The sequence below is a fragment of the Podarcis bocagei genome (assembly GCF_964188305.1).
Source record: "Podarcis bocagei genome assembly, chromosome: 12".
NCBI lineage: Eukaryota > Metazoa > Chordata > Lepidosauria > Squamata > Lacertidae > Podarcis > Podarcis bocagei.
Window position 1 is genome coordinate 23847072 of NC_138137.1, and position 18351 is coordinate 23865422.

At 44.0% G+C, this 18351-nt stretch overlaps 1 protein-coding gene across 7 annotated transcripts in view; it reads right to left on the minus strand.

Moving 5' to 3' along the window:
• Positions 1–18351, minus strand: part of CREB5 (cAMP responsive element binding protein 5) — a 268384-nt gene that overhangs the window by 184382 nt on the left and 65651 nt on the right. For 6 of the 7 annotated variants that reach the window (XM_081164724.1, XM_081164722.1, XM_081164723.1 and 3 more), the window contains exon 5: positions 9079–9200. The exons of the other annotated variant lie outside the window; for it this stretch is intronic. In XM_081164724.1, coding sequence (XP_081020850.1) covers positions 9079–9200 — 122 coding nt within the window. The remainder of the gene's footprint in view (positions 1–9078; positions 9201–18351) is intronic. 7 annotated transcript variants of the gene reach the window in all.

Here is an 18351-nt window from a genome sequence, read left to right on the forward strand (position 1 = left end):
TCCTATAATAGTGAAAATAACATACATATATTGTGTAAAATGCTTTGCGAAGAATGTGTATTATTAGGCAACATTACGTACAAAAACTGCCATAAAACTTAGGGGACAAGCTGTACTGCCAAAATGATTAAGGTTTTAAATGACAATTTTAGGTTATATTTTAGTGATCAAGATTTAATATATATTTTTAACTGCTGCTATATCTGAATTGTCTCTGTTATACCCAATTGCAATCCAATGTATTCCTGTTGTGTTTTATGATTTTTCTGATAATGTAAGTGAGCCGGAACCGGTCTGTGACCGTAATAATAAAATTCATTACGTACAAAAATATTTTTATACTAAAAAAATAGTCATACTGAAATGCTGATGAATTTTTGAAACCCCACCCCCATTGCAAAATGCTTCAGAAATGTGGAGAAATAGATTTAAGCATGGAAAAGCGAGGAACTGAGAGAAATGGGCAGGTTCATCCATCCCAAGGAAGGGGAGGAAGCCAACGATTTGAAGGATTCCAGCAACCTTTCCAGTATTTTACTAACCACCTGGCTGAAAATGACTACCTTATGCTGAGCAATCGCCATTCCTCTGCTTTCTGAAGCCTTTATTGGTGTTTCCTGTTGCTGGCTTTTTTTGGCTCCAGCTTTGGAATTCCCACTAAATAAAGATGGCTATAGCCATAATAGGCTTAGCCAGGCTGGCTTTTTATTTCCTCCTTCGCCAATTCCCATTCACAATACTTCTAAGATTAACGTCTCCCGCCCCACACAAATGATACCACTTAAGCACATAAATAGTTCACAAACAAGGGTGGAAGGAAGGACGGAAGAGGAGGGGGAGGGTGGGAAAGGGGAGCTCTGGGAGCGGGGAGCACAGAACACTGTCCTACATGACTAAAAACAGACTCCCCATATTAATGCAAAATCAGCATATGGTTCTAATAGGCTTTCCAGGGTGATTTATCAGGTATGATTAAGTCCTCAACCTGCATGTCTGTCTCCATAAATAAGGCAGAAGTGCACCTTGCACTAAAATGTATCAGCAGTGTCCTATTACCCACCCAGGTTACAGCTCGGCTGGGGAAAGAGAAGAGTTTGTGTTTAATAGACAAAAGAGGGCATTGAAAGAAGGCTGTCAAGATTTAGGAGCCTTATCTTAGCAGTATCTTAGTAAAAAGCTATTGCAATAAAGGCTGTTCCTTAGGCCTGTGCCAACCATAAAGCACCAGCATGTCAATTTTTAAAAAGTTATGCTTTAAAAAAACCACAATCAAAATTCCCTAATCTAGAAATTAGTTGCAGGTGCTGGGGCTTTGCCCGAAATCTCCGTCAATCACACCGTTGCAGGGAGCACACAAATATGCATTCCATTGATACATGCCTCCTTCCACTTCCATAGTTATTTGGCTAACAAAGCAAAGCTGCTATGAAACATGGCTTTTGGAAGGGCAAAGTTATTGGTATAATTATATAACTTAGTCACCTGGTGACACTGGATTTATAAACCTAGACAGCATCTTAAAAAGCAGAGATATCACCTTGCCAACAAAGGCCCGTATAGTTAAAGCTATGGTTTTCCCAGTAGTGATGTATGGAAGTGAGAGCTGGGCCATAAAGAAGGCTGATCGCCGAAGAATGGATGCTTTTGAATTATGGTGCTGGAGGAGACTCTTGAGAGTACCATGGACTGCAAGAAGATCCAACCTATCCATTCTTAAGGAAATCAGCCCTGAGTGCTCACTGGAAGGACAGATCCTGAGGCTGAGGCTCCAATACTTTGGCCACCTCATGAGAAGAGAAGACTCCCTGGAAAAGACCCTGATGTTGGGAAAGATGGAGGGCACAAGGAGAAGGGGACGACAGAGGACGAGATGGTTGGACAGTGTTCTCGAAGCTACCAGCATGAGTTTGACCAAACTGCGGGAGGCAGTGGAAGATAGGAGTGCCTGACGCACCCTGGTCCATGGGGTCACGAAGAGTCGGACATGACTAAATGACTAAACAACAACAAGGAATCAGGAGTTTCCTGTGCCTTCTCTGCTTTTCTCAGAGAAAGTAATTGTCTAGCCAGAGGCGGAGGAAACTGCTCGGACGCCTAGGGCAGTGTGCCCAGGGGCAGTGTGAGCCCCCATAGGAGTGGGGCACACAACAGGGCCTCCTCCCACTCAGCCACCCTCAGCTGGGGGGGGTAGGCAACTGGCAGACCGTTTGGGCAGTGGGGAGCCTGCGCATGCCCAAGCCACTGTGTCTCTCCCAGGAGAGAAATGGGCAAAAACAAATAAGATGAATTTTAACAGGGAGAAATGTAAAGTATTGCACTTGGGCAAAAAAAATGAGAGGCGATGTCAGGGAACTGACATCGGAGCTAGAGGCGGAGGGAAGGCTCTCAAATGATGCTGGAGAAGGGCCCAGCAGGGAGAGAGGCAGCTCAACAGATGGGGAAGCAAATCAGTGCAACACCAGGGATAAAGGGGGGCAGATGGGGGAATCGGCGAGAGGGCTCCAGGACTCTTCACTGGACACCAGTGGGGAGAGCACGGGTCCTCCGCTACCCACCCACGCCCTCCCTGCGCAGAAGACTTCAGCGCAGGGAGAGTAGGAGGAGACTTGGCGTCAAACAACTTTTATGTTGGAAAAGGTTTAAGAAACGCCCACTGACGGATTCTGCTAGCGACTGAGGCAGCCACGAAGGGAAGGGCTGTCTGGACAGAAAGGTTTAACCAGGCAACATAGCCAGGAGAGGCGGCAACTTACGCACGAGCAACCCATACTCATTACAGGCACAAATAAAAGATGGGTGAAAGCTTGAGAGCAGTACATGTGAAAAGGATCTAGGAGTCTTGGTTGACCACAAACTTGACATGAGCCAACAGTGTGACGCGGCAGCTAAAAAAGCCAATGCAATTCTGGGCTGCATCAATAGGAGTATAGCATCTAGATCAAGGGAAGTAATAGTACCACTGTATTCTGCTCTGGTCAGACCTCACCTGGAGTACTGTGTCCAGTTCTGGGCACCACAGTTCAAGAAGGACACTGACAAACTGGAACGTGTCCAGAGGAGGGCAACCAAAATGGTCAAAGGCCTGGAAACGATGCCTTATGAGGAACGGCTAAGGGAGCTGGACATGTTTAGCCTGGAGAAGAGGAGGTTAAGGGGTGATATGATAGCCATGTTCAAATATATAAAAGGATGTCACATAGAGGAGGGAGAAAGGTTGTTTTCTGCTGCTCCAGAGAAGCGGACACGGAGCAATGGCTCCAAACTACAAGAAAGAAGATTCCACCTAAACATTAGGAAGAACTTCCTGACAGTAAGAGCTGTTCGACAGTGGAATTTGCTGCCAAGGAGTGTGGTGGAGTCTCCTACTTTGGAGGTCTTTAAGCAGAGGCTTGACAACCATATGTCAGGAGTGCTCTGATGGTGTTTCCTGCTTGGCAGGGGGTTGGACTCGATGGCCCTTGTGGTCTCTTCCAACTCTATGATTCTATGAGAGATGCGTGGCTTGGGCGTGTTGCAGGTCCCACGGTGAGTGCTGCCCGGCATTTTGTCACCCTCAGTGGTGACACCCGGGGCAGCCCACACCCACCACACTCCCCTTCCTCCGCCCCTGTGTCTAGCTTCCTCTAAGTGCCCCGTGATAGTAAGCACACAGCTCTGTTCTGTTTCAGCCTCCTTACAGACATCCATAGCTGTATTGATGAGAAATGTTCTCCAAATGCTCCTCATCGACCACCTCCGTAATAGGCAGGTTCTAGGCAGCTGCACTGGAATTACTGCAGATTCCTTGATGACCAGCATTGCAGGGAGAGTGAATCTTAAACGGTTTGCCTAAGTGTCTGAAATCTTAAAAACGACCTTCTATTGATGTATTTTGAGAGGTTCCAAATTACAGTGCATAACAAATCATACAGCAAAATGCCACCACAGCACAGTTTTTGAAAGATGGCTATTAACTCCTAATGCCTCGTGCTAAATCAATAGTCAATAACGCCAATGACCCTAACATATACAGCCGGAGCATTTTTTTCTCTTTAAGGCAGCTTCAGCTTAGAAGCTCTATGAACGTAATACATTCATCATCCCCCTTCCTCATTTTTATCACAACAGTCCATTTTTCTAATCACTTATTAATGGTTTGTCAGTCTTCAGAATCTCTCAGGAAACAGTGGCACCATGTCTGCTCTCTCCAAAAGATATTTCAAATTACTGTTTGTTCCTCCCTTATAAGAATTTGAAATTTTCTATCTGGCCCATAAATGTGATAATCAGCATTTTAAAATCATCCAGACAGAACTAGCAACTAATGGGCAACTGTTAGCACCACAGCCTTATAAGGAGATATTAGAGTATTTCTGGTTCCGGAATTCTTAACAGTGAATCATTATCTAACAAAAACCACAAGTTAGAAGTGAAATCTACCCCCCCACACACACTCCTATCACTTTCACTGGCATGACTCACAGTCTTCTGGAACAAGCGTGTATGTACTAGTTGGCAAAGCAGAATGGAATTGTACGTTCATACAAAGTCTGACAACATTCGACAAGGGTGCTTCCAGAATGAGGTTTCCTAAAGCTCAGCGACAGCCACAAGCGTTACAGAATATCTCGCAATCCAGATGGCACACTGGGAAGAGCCACCAAAATCTTAGTGGGTGGCAATGCTTGAATATAACAAGATATCTTCTCCTGCATTTCCTGATTAATCCAAATGCACTGACTAAGCCATTGGGGGGGACAGGGCAAAACTGCTGCTGGGAAACAATAAACCCCTGAAACTTGTTAGCATAGAATCAGACTGGAGTGGAGAGGACTGCTACTAGTGTTGCGCCGAGGCAGAAATGAGATGTGATACTATTCAAGCAAACAGCTATCGCATGGAGTTTCTTATAGTAAATAGCAGTTGCAGGCTCCCACCCGGTCCTGAATGCGACCATGATGGAGGTAAAGTTTAAAGCCCTCCCCTGCCCATATCATAGTCTCCTGAGTACAATAGTCACAATAATTCCCAGATCAGTGTGCAAAATCTCCAAGGGAGTCTAGCAATAGGAAGCAGTGGCAATAAGGTTCCTTGCCATGGTGTGGAGGAATGAACAAATGCTATTTCATTCTCAATCCTTGCTATTTATTATTTACTGCTGCTGCTGCTGCCACCGTCACCATCTGACACATCTAACAACTTGTAAATTACTGTGCGATATATTTCAAAGACACACCTAGCTCTCATTGTATGTGCGCGCGCGCACGCACACACACACACACATCAAACAGAGTACCTTATACAGTTCCTGGTTGGACGCCACTCACACTTTCTTTCTGTCACATATAGATGCAGGTGAGGTTTAATACCCCGATGTTTCAACAGAGCCAGTCCAGTTGTTTTGTAGCAAAGGGAGTACTGCTCGCCCCAGCCTTGACTTTATTCTCTTAGACCTCCATTCATTGCCCTGGAGTCAATTTGCCAGCAGCTCTTCTCCAGCAGCAGGAAAGGTCATGTGCTTGCAAATATAACCTATGACAAATGCTTGGGATACTTTATGCTCAGACCAGTGTAAACCTAAAACCTGTTGCTTGAGGCTTAGATGATAACCTGATCTGCCGTCACTGTCTACCTTGCTGCGAGGGACAGCCCAGTCTGAGTGACACATTCTGTTCAAAGTGCAGCCATTAGTTACAGGCTGTGGTCACAAAGGGATGCCAGGCGGCCTTCGTTTTATATGATCAAACACAATTTGCTATAGTTTTAATTTTCTTGATAGTCAGTCAAGAACTAGAATCTGGGGCAAGGAACTAGGAACTATGCCCCCCAAATGCAACTATTTTTCATCTATGAGTATGAGCTCCCCATCTGTGAGGGGAGTATTCTCCCAACTGGTGCTGTCCAAATTCCCATCAGTCAAAGCTAGAAAAGCCACGCTAGCAGAGGATGATGGGAGTTGTAGTAAAAAAACAGCTGGATGGCACCAGGCTGGGGAAGGCAGTTGCAGCATGCGCTTGTTTGTCCCATTTCTCCCCTTATTTGTTATCAATGCCTCCACTTTTCCTCCCCTCTCTTTGTGATCCCTCTGCTGAACATTTCTACTGTAAGCTCCTGGAGGAAAGTAGCTATATTCACTGTGTAAAGCAGCCTTTCTCAACCTGTGGGTCCGCAGATGCTGTTGGACTACAACTCCCATCACCCCTAGCTAGCAAGGCCAGAGCTCAGGGATGATGGGAGTTGTAGTCCAACAACACCTGCGGACCCACAGGTTGAGAACCGCCAGTGCAAAGTGTTGTGTACAATGCCCAACATTCCTATGAGTACAGTGGTACCTCAGGTTACATACGCTTCAGGTTTACATACGCTTCAGGTTACAGGCTCCGCAAACCCAGAAATAGTGCTTCAGGTTAAGATCTTTGCTTCAAGCTGAGAACAGAAATCGCTCCATTGGCGCGGTGGCAGCAGGAGGCCCCATAAAGTGGTGCTTCAGGTTAAGAACAGTTTCAGGTTAAGAACGGACCTCCAGAACGAATTAAGTACTTAACCTAAGGTACCACTGTATTGACTATTATGGCTGATGGGAACTGGGGTCCAACCACATCTGGAGGATGGTGAATGATCAAAATAAACACTGAAATTGAAATGGTTCATTCATGTGCACACAATTCTTGATTTGACTTGTTGCTCGCAAGTATTTACCTGGCAAAATAGGTTCACATCATAATTGGAAGCCAGGGGCCACAATAAAATAAAATACTTGCATTCTACACAAACTGCTACATGCAATTTGGCACATGTAGTCAATGGTATCCTTTCCCACCAGGTCAGTTCCTTCATCCAATCTAAAACCATGGATGAGTGAAATTTCATGAGCATATGTAGCATTGAATAACAGAGCAATCAGAGTGGAGGGTGCTAGCAGTGGCAGAACTGGGTAATACGGTGCCCTGTGCAAAGGCCAAAATTTGGTGCCCAGCGCCTTCGTGCTGCCTTCCCAAAGCAGGGTAAGCAGGTGCTGGGGTTTGGGAAAGTTCAAGGGCTTTGGCAGGGTCCTAGAGCCCTCCCACCTCCGTCCCAATGCTGGGAAAGTGTTAACTAGGCTTTGGGAAGGAGGAAGGAGGACTCAAGACCCTGTCAGAGCCTCAAACCTTCTTCTGAAAGCCTAGCACACTGGCTCTCACAGCCCAAATCTGCCAAGGGACACGAGACTTTGGAGCACAGCAGAAAGTAGAACCATATGAAAGCACATGGCATCTTATGATGGAATCCTACGCCCCTGAGCTGTACCATCACTGAGGTTTTTAAAAAGCCACTTCTCTTCCCTTCAACACTTCTCAGGCACATATGAAAAAATCTGAATCACTCTAGGCATAACCCAACATAAACTGTAAAGCAATATCAGAAGGTCTTCTGCAATCCATGTCAAGGGACATTGAACTAGGAAACATCTACAGCATAACAATATCAGGCATGACCCACACCCCAGCTGTCACCTGGGACAAAACTCGTCATTCCTCCCCATCGCCAACCCAGGAAATGATTTGGATGATAACGTGGCAAAGGATCTCTGCGGCCTTAAAGAAGGTGGCTAATTATCCCAAAGGAAGTGCTCAGATTTTGTGGCTGGAAGGGGCAGGCTGCAGGCAGCTGCTGCTGCAAAAATCACCAGTCAATTCCCTGCTGCTCTCCTCCTCTTCCATTTCTCCAGCAGAATGCCTGTTGCATTTCCTCCGCAGGCTCGAAGGAGCAGAAGCGATTCCTACTCTCTACCCCAAAAGGCTCACTTACCTGGAAGGAGAGATGCAGGCAGGTGGGATCCAACCCACAGGCAAACCCTTTCCCAACACGGGCAGCTTCCTTCCAATCCAGATGTTTAGAAAGCTTGTATGAATTTAACATTGTTTTAACTTTCTGCATGTTTTAAATGGCAGTTGTCATTTTGTTAGTGACAACTTTATTGTTTTATCTTTTTTTGTAAACCACTTTGAGGGTTTTGCTACAATCAGGTGGTATATAAATTTTATGAAAGAAATAAACAATCCCATTACATACTAGCAAAGCACTGGCATAGTGTCCAATGGATGAATACTATAGATTGTAGTAAAAATTAAAACAATAAAAGATGCTAATAGACACAATCCTATTATAGACACAATAAAAACAATACAGGCAATTTTACCGTGCTTATAAAGGAGAATTCTCTATCCTTCATGTAAATTTGATTTAGAATTAATTTGAATACATCAGCGGCATCTACAACCTCTTTTTGACTGCAAATTGGCAAAGATAGAAACAAAACCACAGGATATAACACAAGGTGGAATGGTCTCCCTTGGGAGGTTATGGACTCTCTGTTTGAGGTTTTTAAGCAGAGGCTGGATGGTCCTCTGCCATGGATGCTTTAGCTGAGATTCCTGCATTGAGGGGTTGGACCAAATGACCCTTAGGATCTCTTCTAACTCTACAATTCTATGATTCTAAGGTATATTTTAGGGCAAAAATCATGAACTTTCCTTATCCGTAAGCCCACCACAGATAGGTTTTAGAAAGTTCAGAGATTTAGGGTACAGTCCCACATACTGGAAGTGTGTGTGTGTGTGTGTGTGTGTGTGTGTGTGTATTCTGGGTTCTCCCCGTCACTGTAAACTTGGTTCAATTTGCACAGCACTGCCCCTTCCTGTGCACCCCCCAAAAACTGCTCTAGAGGGCTCCACAACCCTATGGAACATATTTTGAGGGTGCCCAGGGGGCAGCAGGGGAGAGAGAGGTGAGTGAAGCTCCATTGCTGAGCTGAACCACAGCATTTGATACGACCCCTCTGTCCTTTTGTGAAATGCCCTTGTTTTAAGTGTGGCCCTCCTCTTCAAATCACCTTTGTAAATGTCTGCTCCTTCAGTAGCTTCATCACAGGTTGTCTCCTCAGTTTTAGCAGTTCATGCAAGCTAGAAAACATGTCACAATCTACAGTGCCACCTAGTTTCCAGTCTAAAAGGTTGTGTGTGTGTCCTTCCCCCTCAGTCATGTCAATAGTGTTCTCTCTGCTTTCACACAGCATATCGGAAGGGGCGGGGGGCATGTTTCCATACTACAAAGTCATACCCTTTTATTGTTCTCTTCTTCTTGTGCCTTTCTAAACTCATGCTCTAAGGAGCAGTCTATATCATTGAAGAGTCCCACGTCATCACAGTTCTTTAGGAACCGGGTTGGTGTCGGAGTTTGGTCTGAGGAGAAATATCAAAAGGAACTGCAGTGGGTATTTTTTGCAGTTAAGAACAAGGTATTGTAACATAATATATTTCAGCATATTAATATAACAAGATACAAAACCAACGTAGAGAAGCCATCGTTATTTTGTGTACATGGTACCAGAGGCAACTCCCATAAAGTGTTTTTTTTTAAAGGTTTTTAAAAGTATAAGACGAACAGATCTATTTGCATATATATATATAGCGCTTCCCCAAATCCCTAAACTAAAATAAGCAAGGAGGCTATCCTTAAAAGATGGCGAAGAAAGTTGTATCCTTTATTTTTGTTTCTATTTCTTAATATGTTTGTTCAGGTGTTACAAAGATGGAAACAAACACATAAGCGAGGGGAGCACTGTTTATGAGCCTGTTAAACCCACCCTTCTCCACCCGTTTCTACTGTCTTCTTCTCATGGAAGACAACTGTCTGAAATGCAGAAACTTCTGCACTCATGGAAAATCAGGAAGCGTCCACAAGTTTAGGAGGCTTCCCCCTTCAGGCAGGCAGAAGCTGGAAGCAGTGGTGGTTGGTGACCCCATTGGGACTGGCAGGGAAGCCAGGAGCAGTCATGACCCATGACAGGCAGAGCCAACTAATTCACCATCCTCTTCTCTGCTCATTTCTACAAGGATAAAACTGAGACTAAGGAGGAAGAAGCAGACAAGGCAGGTCCACCCACTGGACTTGTAAGTACGTACGAAGGCCGGGGGTGGGGTGGGGGGCTTGGAAGAATCAGTGCTAAGGCTGAGGCAGTGTCCTATTTGTCCTAATGAACCGGCCTCCATAGGTTGGAAGGCAACGTAAGTGGCAGGGAAGGATGAGGTGGAGCTAGCACACTCTACACCAGCCTTTCTCAACTTTGGGTCCCCATATGTTGGGGACCCAAACTCCCATCATCCCTAGCTAGCAGGATCAATAGTCAGGGATGATGGGAGTTGTAGTCCAACAACATCTGGGGATCCAAGGTTGAGAAAGGCTGTTCTACATACTTTCTGCACACACACTCATATGTTTACTCCTCTCTCTCTCTCTCTCTCTCTCTCTCTCTCACACACACACACACACACACACACACACTAGCACATAGGGTGTTTTACACTGGAGAAAGGAGCATCAGAAGAAAGGATTCAATATTCTCTCAAACGACCACATCCTGGCTCTCCAAAGCAGTGCTGTGGGGCTGTACTTAGCTAATATAGCATGGGAAATAAGAGCAGGAGCAGCTAGGTTACGTTTATTTCACATGGGTGACTTTTTGTTCTGTGTGTGTACATAGCATTATGGAGAAGAAAAGAGTTTGCATCTTTCCTATCATAACTACCATATTTTCCCGTGTATAAGACTAGGTTTTTCCCCTTAAAAATAATGTCCAGAATTAGGGGGTGCCTTATACACAGATAGTGCCGAGGGTGGATTTTCTTAAATCTGAGTCCCCCAAAATAGGGGGCGTCTTATACATGGCCATCCATCAGCAGATAGAGCTGAGTGTCATCAGCATATTGGTGACAGCCCAGCCCAAAACTCCGGACAATCTGGGCAAGGGGGCGCAGAAAGATGTTAAAAAGCATCGGGGAGAGGATTGCACCCTGCGGCACTCCACACACCACACTCCCTCCCTAGCGCCACCCTCTGTCCCTGACCAGAGATAAAAGAGCACAGCCATTTACGGGCTATGCCCTGTATCCCCACGTTGGCGTGTTAGTCTATTAAACTAAGGAACTGGTGAAATAGAGGAGGATGAACAAATGTTAAAACCACATTTTTTTTTAAAAAAAACCTAATAATAAAATTTATATAGAGAATGACAGCTTGCCAGTGAGAGTCCATAAGTGTCAATGAACCTCCTGTAATACCTACATATCTCCTTTTCTTATGCCCAGTTTGCTCTTAATGTGTGTGAAGCCAATGCAACTTTATCAGTTAGGACAATTTATCTGGGACCACTGCAACCAATAAAATATCACACCCTCTGCCTGCTATTCATTCAGCTGCTCTAGTATTTTTAATGAACATTAAAGAACAAAAGGAGCTGATTGCAACAATAGTGTGGGGTGGGGTGGGGGGTTTCATTCTACGTTCTGAGTTATATGAGCAATTTTGGCCTGAACGAAAGAGTGATGTACAGTGTTTAACACCACCAAAGGCTTTCAGGAAACACCTACGGCTGAAGATTGTTTGAGTGGTCCCAGAGCCTTTTATAGAAAACAAGAGATTTTCCTAACTGTTTGTAAAGAATAGCACAATTTTATATGCATATATTAAAAAGTGAACCACAGCATGCAACGTTTTTCAAGACGGACTCTAACTTAAAGATGTTTGCTTCTATGAAGGAACTCTAAACTTAACGGATCCTTAAAAAGCGAAAAGGAACTGTATTATTTCAATCATACATCAGACTTGTTAAACAAAATACAGGTTTTTAAATATTATTTGTCAGACCATTTTTTAAAAATGGTATTGCTTAGCAATAACAAACAGCTTCAGAGAATAGCTATAGATTTTCTTCTTCTTCTTTTTAAAAAATCAAAGTCTTTCAAACTAAACCATAACAAATGTGATTAATCTACAGTGTGGATATGTGACAAGCAGAGATCCAAAGGGTGTAATTTGATGCCTGATATTTAACAAAACTGTTTAGTCTGCTGTACATTTAATAACAGGAATTTGGCTTGTTCAGCTGGAGCGCTTCAGTGAAGTTATATATTAGCCATGTTTTACTTCCATGCAATGATAACAAAATCAGAGAACTAGGAGCAATACGAGTGCTGAAACAAAGGCTGCCTATCACACCACAGAGGGGTTCAGATCTCTCTCACTTTCTTTTCCTTTTTTATTTTGACAAAGTTTTTATTTCCACCGACTTGTCACATCATTACTCAAGTGTATTAGACAATCTGTGTCCCGGGCAGCTGGTGGGTTGTGGGGGGGTTGCCTTAATACCCCAGAAAACACGAGCATGGAAGGATTAGATTGCATGTAGCAGAATTGCCTTACTGCACAGTTAACCAAAAACACACTAAAACCCATAGCCAACTTGAATGAACTTTATTTTTACCTGTTGTTTACAATCATGATCTTAAGGGATTAAGGCCCTGACAGTGCCAGTTGAAGGGGTGTGTAATATGTATCTGCATTTAACATTTCTGGAATGTTTTATACTGTTGTGGGTGGATAACAGGGTCCCAGCTGAAAGAGAAGGTTTCTACTCATGAAGCTAAGCATCTGAAGACTCCTCAGCTGTGCACCAGATTGACCAGTGAGCATGAAGGCTAACAAAGTCTTGTCATCTTGTTTCCTAGCAGGGTAACCTTATTCAGAGATAGGGAACCTTTTGCCCTCCATATACTGATGGACTACAACTCCCGTTATCTCTGACCGCTGGTCATGTTGGTGCTCACCAGGTTTCCTATTCCTAAGCTAAATAGTCCCAGGAACCCAAAGTGCTAAGGATACAGTTGTCATGGGGATGCTACCAAAACAAGAACAAAACCACCAGCCTGTTGGTAGAAGGCATTCTTCCTCCCTGTTGCACTGCCTATGAGCCATCATCACATGGAATGTGGGTAAACGGTGATGAGTTTTCATGTCATTGGTGCAACTGGTAGTGCCAAGGCCATTTACAGTTTGATAGGCCCAATCCTTGTGGTTCATGCTTCCAGGCTAGACAGACAATGGGAGGCCCTGATTAATTCCATGTTTTTTACTTTCTGGTCCCTAGCACAACTTCTGATCTAAAGCCCACCTACGCTCGGAGTCTATTAGGCACTCATTCTTCCAAGCTGAAACAAAGGCAAAGGACTCTGTGACAATCTCCCCTGCAGTGTCAACAGTAGGAGTAGGTTTGGCATGGCACTTTCCTTTACGATGCAGTTCTGCTGCAGAAGCCAAGACACAGAGAAATGGTTATGAACCATTGAAGTGCCTAAAGGAAAGCTTCCGCCAGAGCTATTATTCACACAGAGTGAAAAAGCCCTTAAGCCCTTTTTGAGGGGCTTGGCTCATGTGGGAGTTCCAGGCTATGGCAAAGGGATGGCCAGAGGAAGCAGGATTCTGGCACTGGGAGCACCCATATGTTTTGGACTACAACTCCCATCAACTTCACTCAAGTCCAATGGTCAAGGTTAAGGTGAATTGGAGCTTGAACCTTCTAGGAGTCTGAGGGAAGGCTGCTCCATCCCAGCCAGATGGGCGGAGCATAAATATTATTATTATTATTATTATTATTATTATTATTATTATTATTAAAGGTAAAGGGACCCCTGACCATTAGGTCCAGTCGTGGCCGACTCTGGGGTTGCGGCGCTCATCTCACTTTATTGGCCGAGGGAGCCGGTGTACAGCTTCCGGGTCATGTGGCCAGCATGACTAAGCCACTTCTGGCAAACCAGAGCAGCGCACGGAAACGCCGTTTACCTTCCTGCCGGAGCGGTACCTATTTATCTACTTGCACTTTGACATGCTTTCGAACTGCTAGGTTGGCAGGAGCAGGGACAGAGCAACGGGAGCTCACCCCGTCGCAGGGATTCGAACCGCCGACCACAGAGCAAGTCGTAGGCTCTGTGGTTTAACCCACAGCGCCACCCGCGTCCCCTATTATTATTATTTGTGTTGTTGTATTTTCATAGAAGAGTACATACCTGTTTGCCATGATTATGTAAAGAAAAATCCTCCCCATCCCCTTTTTTTGTTTGAAACTGCTTTTCACTGGTTTCTTGCTGTTCACTTCTGCCAGTATCTGATCTTAACACATATTACTGGGAGCAGGGTGTGTGTGTGTGTGTGTGTGTGTGTGTGTGTGTGTGTGTGTGTGTGTGGAATAAACTGCACCCTGGTAAGAACATGGCTAATGTATGTAAAAAGTAAGGGGTGGGTGGGGGAATTTAATGAAGTTTAAGCATACTGCACCTGGGTTTGCTATAGGGCAACTATGGCTACGATTCTTTTCAAATGCAGATGACATGAAATAACTTTGCCAGAAAAACAAGGAAGGGAAGGGGGTGGAAAAGATGAATGCCTGATGGGAAAGCATGTCTAAAGGGGAAAGTCTCTCCCACTCATATATCATTTCTCTTTTTCATTAGAAAATCTTAGAATAAACCATCTAACTTTAAGGAATTTAGATTTCCTGAGGGGCTAGGTGGGTGATGAAACAGGTTTTTTTCCCCCTAACAGCATCTCTGTCAGAGCAAAAACTAATGAGATGAGAGTAGAAAGAAAAAAGATGCATCCTAAATTACAGGCTGACTAACCTGATGTTAAACTAGATCAAGCAAATGTATCTTTGTTTCCTAAATACTGTACAATCCCACAGGGATGACCTGGTTCAGTGTAATTGGCTTATTCCACACTTAAAACACACTTTCTTCTTCTTCTTTTTTGAAATATACAGTGTAAAACTGAACATGTTTATTTGGAAGAAAGTTCCAGAGGCCAATGGGATCAGTCCCAATAGGTATCTAAGATTACAGCCTAAATTCTAAACCTATTTAGGTAGTGGGGGTTGGGGACTGGGTAAGTGGCTGTGATTGCCATCATTTAAAAAGTCTGACCTATAGGAAAAGGCTAAGGTGCTGCAAGAAATGGTGAAGAGATATTGCCACTCTTCCTTTGAGCTGCTCGCACCATTCATGCCCCAGACCTGATTTGTGCTAGTTTGGGTCTTATCCAATGCTGTAGGCTAAGCTTACTGATCACTCAGCAATGGCTCGATGCATAACTAACAAACAAGATTAGAGCTGAACTTGGAGGGGAAAAAATATCCTCAAGCAAACTGTCATAGTTCAAATGTGTTTTTGCAAAAATTCTCCTAGTTTGACTTTTGTCCAACAATTCCAATTATATTTAATGTGAGGATTTTAGATAAAAACAAAGCATAAAAGTACTGAGTATGGTGCCATCATTGCTTTTTAAAAAAATCATCGAGATGTGTGATTTTTTAAAAAATATATATTGTAAGAACTGTATTGTTTTTGACACTCGATTGGGAGCCGCCCAGAGTGGCTGAGGAAACTCAGCCAGATGGGCGGGGTATAAATAAATTATTATTATTATTATTATTATTATTATTATTATTATTATTATAGCACATAAGAAGACAGTGGAACGGTCTCCCTTGGGAGGTTGTAGACTCTCCGTCCTGGGAGGTTTTTAAGCAGAAGTTGGTGGCCATCTGTCATGGATGCTTTAGCTGAGATTCCGGCATTGCAGGGGGTTAGACTAGATGACCCCCAGGGTCCCTTCCAACTCTACAATTCTATCATTCTATGACTGCTGGGTCAGACCAAATGTCTGTCTACTCCAGGGCATGAAGGCAACAGCATTCCTTCCACTTGCAATTCTCAGTAGCATAGAGTTAAAACATGCCATCATGACTAGCAGCTGTTGATAGCCTTATGCTCTATGGATCTGCCAAATCTCCCTTTAAAGCAGCAGTTCTCAACCTGTGGGTCCCCAGGTGTTGTTGGACTACAACTCCCATCATCCCTGAGCTCTGGCCTTGCTAGCTAGGGATGATGGGAGTTGTAGTCCAACAACATCTGGGGACCCACAGGTTGAGAAAGGCTGCTTTAAAGACATCCAAGTTGGTGTCCCTCATCTGGTCACAAAATCCGTAGTTTAGCCATGTGCTTTGCGAAGAAGTGGACGTCCTTTTGTTTGTCCGAATCTTCCACCGTTCATCTTCAATCAATGGCCTGGGTTCTAGCATCATGAGAGGGAGAAGATATTTTTTTGTCCCTCAGAGTCAAATGTCAGAAGCCAAACTTGAAAATATTTGAAATTTTTTTAAAAAAACCTGTATCCTGGAATTATTGACATTTTAAATTGCACTCAATTTTGTGAAAGCTTTAAAATTGTGGAAAGAAATGTGACTGATATGGGGACTGTTGTCATAGTACTACAGTGTGAGAGACACTGTTAATGGCCAGAATAATGTCTGAATTCTTCCCTCGCATCCAATGGGTGACTCTCAACCGGCTCACACTTACAAACCTAGCCTTTGTGTTGTTTAAATAAATGGAAAGTACCTCATTTAGCATTGCATAAAACAGGTGCCCTATGGGATAAATGCATTAAGACATTATACCTATCGCAATTACATTTCCGCCTTCTGATGTGTATTCACCCGTGGCATTTTGGCAATACACTTGCAGCATTTATTTTACATTTAGAGGAGGTGATTCCCTAAATGGGATGAGCAATCTGAATCATCTCCCTGAAGCCAATCCTGTAACATGTACTTCACCTCATCCTCCCTTACTTTGAATAACTTTGTACAAATGCGGCACCCAGGAAAAAGACATCCATCAGGCAAAGTGAGAAAACACAGAACCAGCAGAAAGGAATACAAGAGGGAAAACATACAAAAGTTCCCTTTATAATTCAGCGGATGAGCCTCAATCCAACTCAGGAAGAGGAGTATGAGAGTCTGTGAAAACTGTTATCCCACTGCAGACTTCTTCCCAAACTCTGCTGAATTATTCTGTGAGTGTTAATGATTTTTAAAAGCCACTGACATGGCTCAGAGATTACATACTGTCTGCAGTATAAACAGTTATACAGAGTGTTTCAAGGACTTTTATTGCTTCTGGTTCCAAGCTTTTCCCTCTGCTAGTTAAGGTTTTGTGTGTTGTTGTTTTTTACAAGTATCTATGTAACTATGCAAAATGTTCACAGATGTGCTCTTGAGGACAGTCCCCACCCCTGGCAGTTCCCCCAGAGATTCTCTTTTCACCTCAGAAAACTCCTCTCTCCACAGAACTTAAAGGAATTCCTGTGGAGCAGGAGTTGACTCTGAAGGGGTTCCATCCACACCATGTATCTCAACATCGTTTTCCTCAAATAATCATGGGAACTGTAGTTTGCTAAGGGTGCTTTTGTGAGGGGGTGACATACAATTCCCAGAATTCTTTGGGGGAAGCCATGGCCGTTAAAGTGGAATAAATGTGCTTTAAACGTCTGGTGTGAAGTGTGCACGGAAATGTCTACCTAGAAGCAGCTTTCGACATTCTCAGTGGTCTGATTCCACCCTCCTAGTTCAAGGTTAGACCCAAGGAAGAAAGAACCAGAGCTCTTTACAAACAAATGTTGACATCGGGAAGATGGAAAAGCTGGGGCAGCCATGAGCCTCAACGCCTTGTTTCCTTTAGCCTTATTTGGGTATTCCTTCACACCTTTAAGAACTGTACAGAGGGGGAGAGCAGGGCCAGTTACCCACTACTGCATCCTGCTATAATAATAATAATAATAATAATAATAATAATAATAATAATAATAATAATAATAATAATAATAATAATTTATTATTTATACCCCGCCCATCTGGCTGGGTTTCCCCAGCCACTCCGGGCGGCTTCCAACAAAACACTAAAATACAATAACCTATTAAACATTAAAAACTTCCCTAAACAGGGCTGCCTTCAGATGTCTTCTAAAAGTTTAGTAGTTATTTTTCTCTTTGACATCTGGTGGGAGGGCGTTCCACAGGGCGGACGCCACTACCGAGAAGGCCCTCTGCCTGGTTCCCTGTAACTTGGCTTCTCGCAGTGAGGGAACCGCCAGAAGGCCCTCGGTGCTGGACCTCAGCCACCATGCTTTGGGAGGGGGGTTATATATTGAGGGAGTGCCTGCTGTATACAAGTCGCATCCCTTGTAAGAAGAGCCCTACCAAAGAGTCGAAGGCTAATCTTGTCCACCTAGTTCTTCTTTATCTCCACTACAATGGATACACAAAACTCCACCTGAACTCCTTCTGGTTACTCCAAATTGCACAATGAAACTATCATAGAATTGTAGAGTTGGAAGGGACCGCGAGGATCATCTAGTCCAACTTCATGCAATGCAGGAACTTGCAGCTGTCCTGTATGGGGATTGAATCTGCAATCTTGGCGTTATTAGCACCATGATCTAACCCACTGAGCTCTCCAGAATCAGCCAGTCTATAAGCTTAAGCTTAAGAATTCTTGACTGATTTGTACAGTCATACCTCGGGCTGAGAATGCTGTGGGTTGCGTGTTTTCGGGTTACGGACCATGGTGAACCCGGAAGTACTGGAACGGGTTATTTCTGGGTTTCAGCGCTTTGCGCATGCACAGAAGCACCGAATCGCATCTCGTGCATGCACAGATG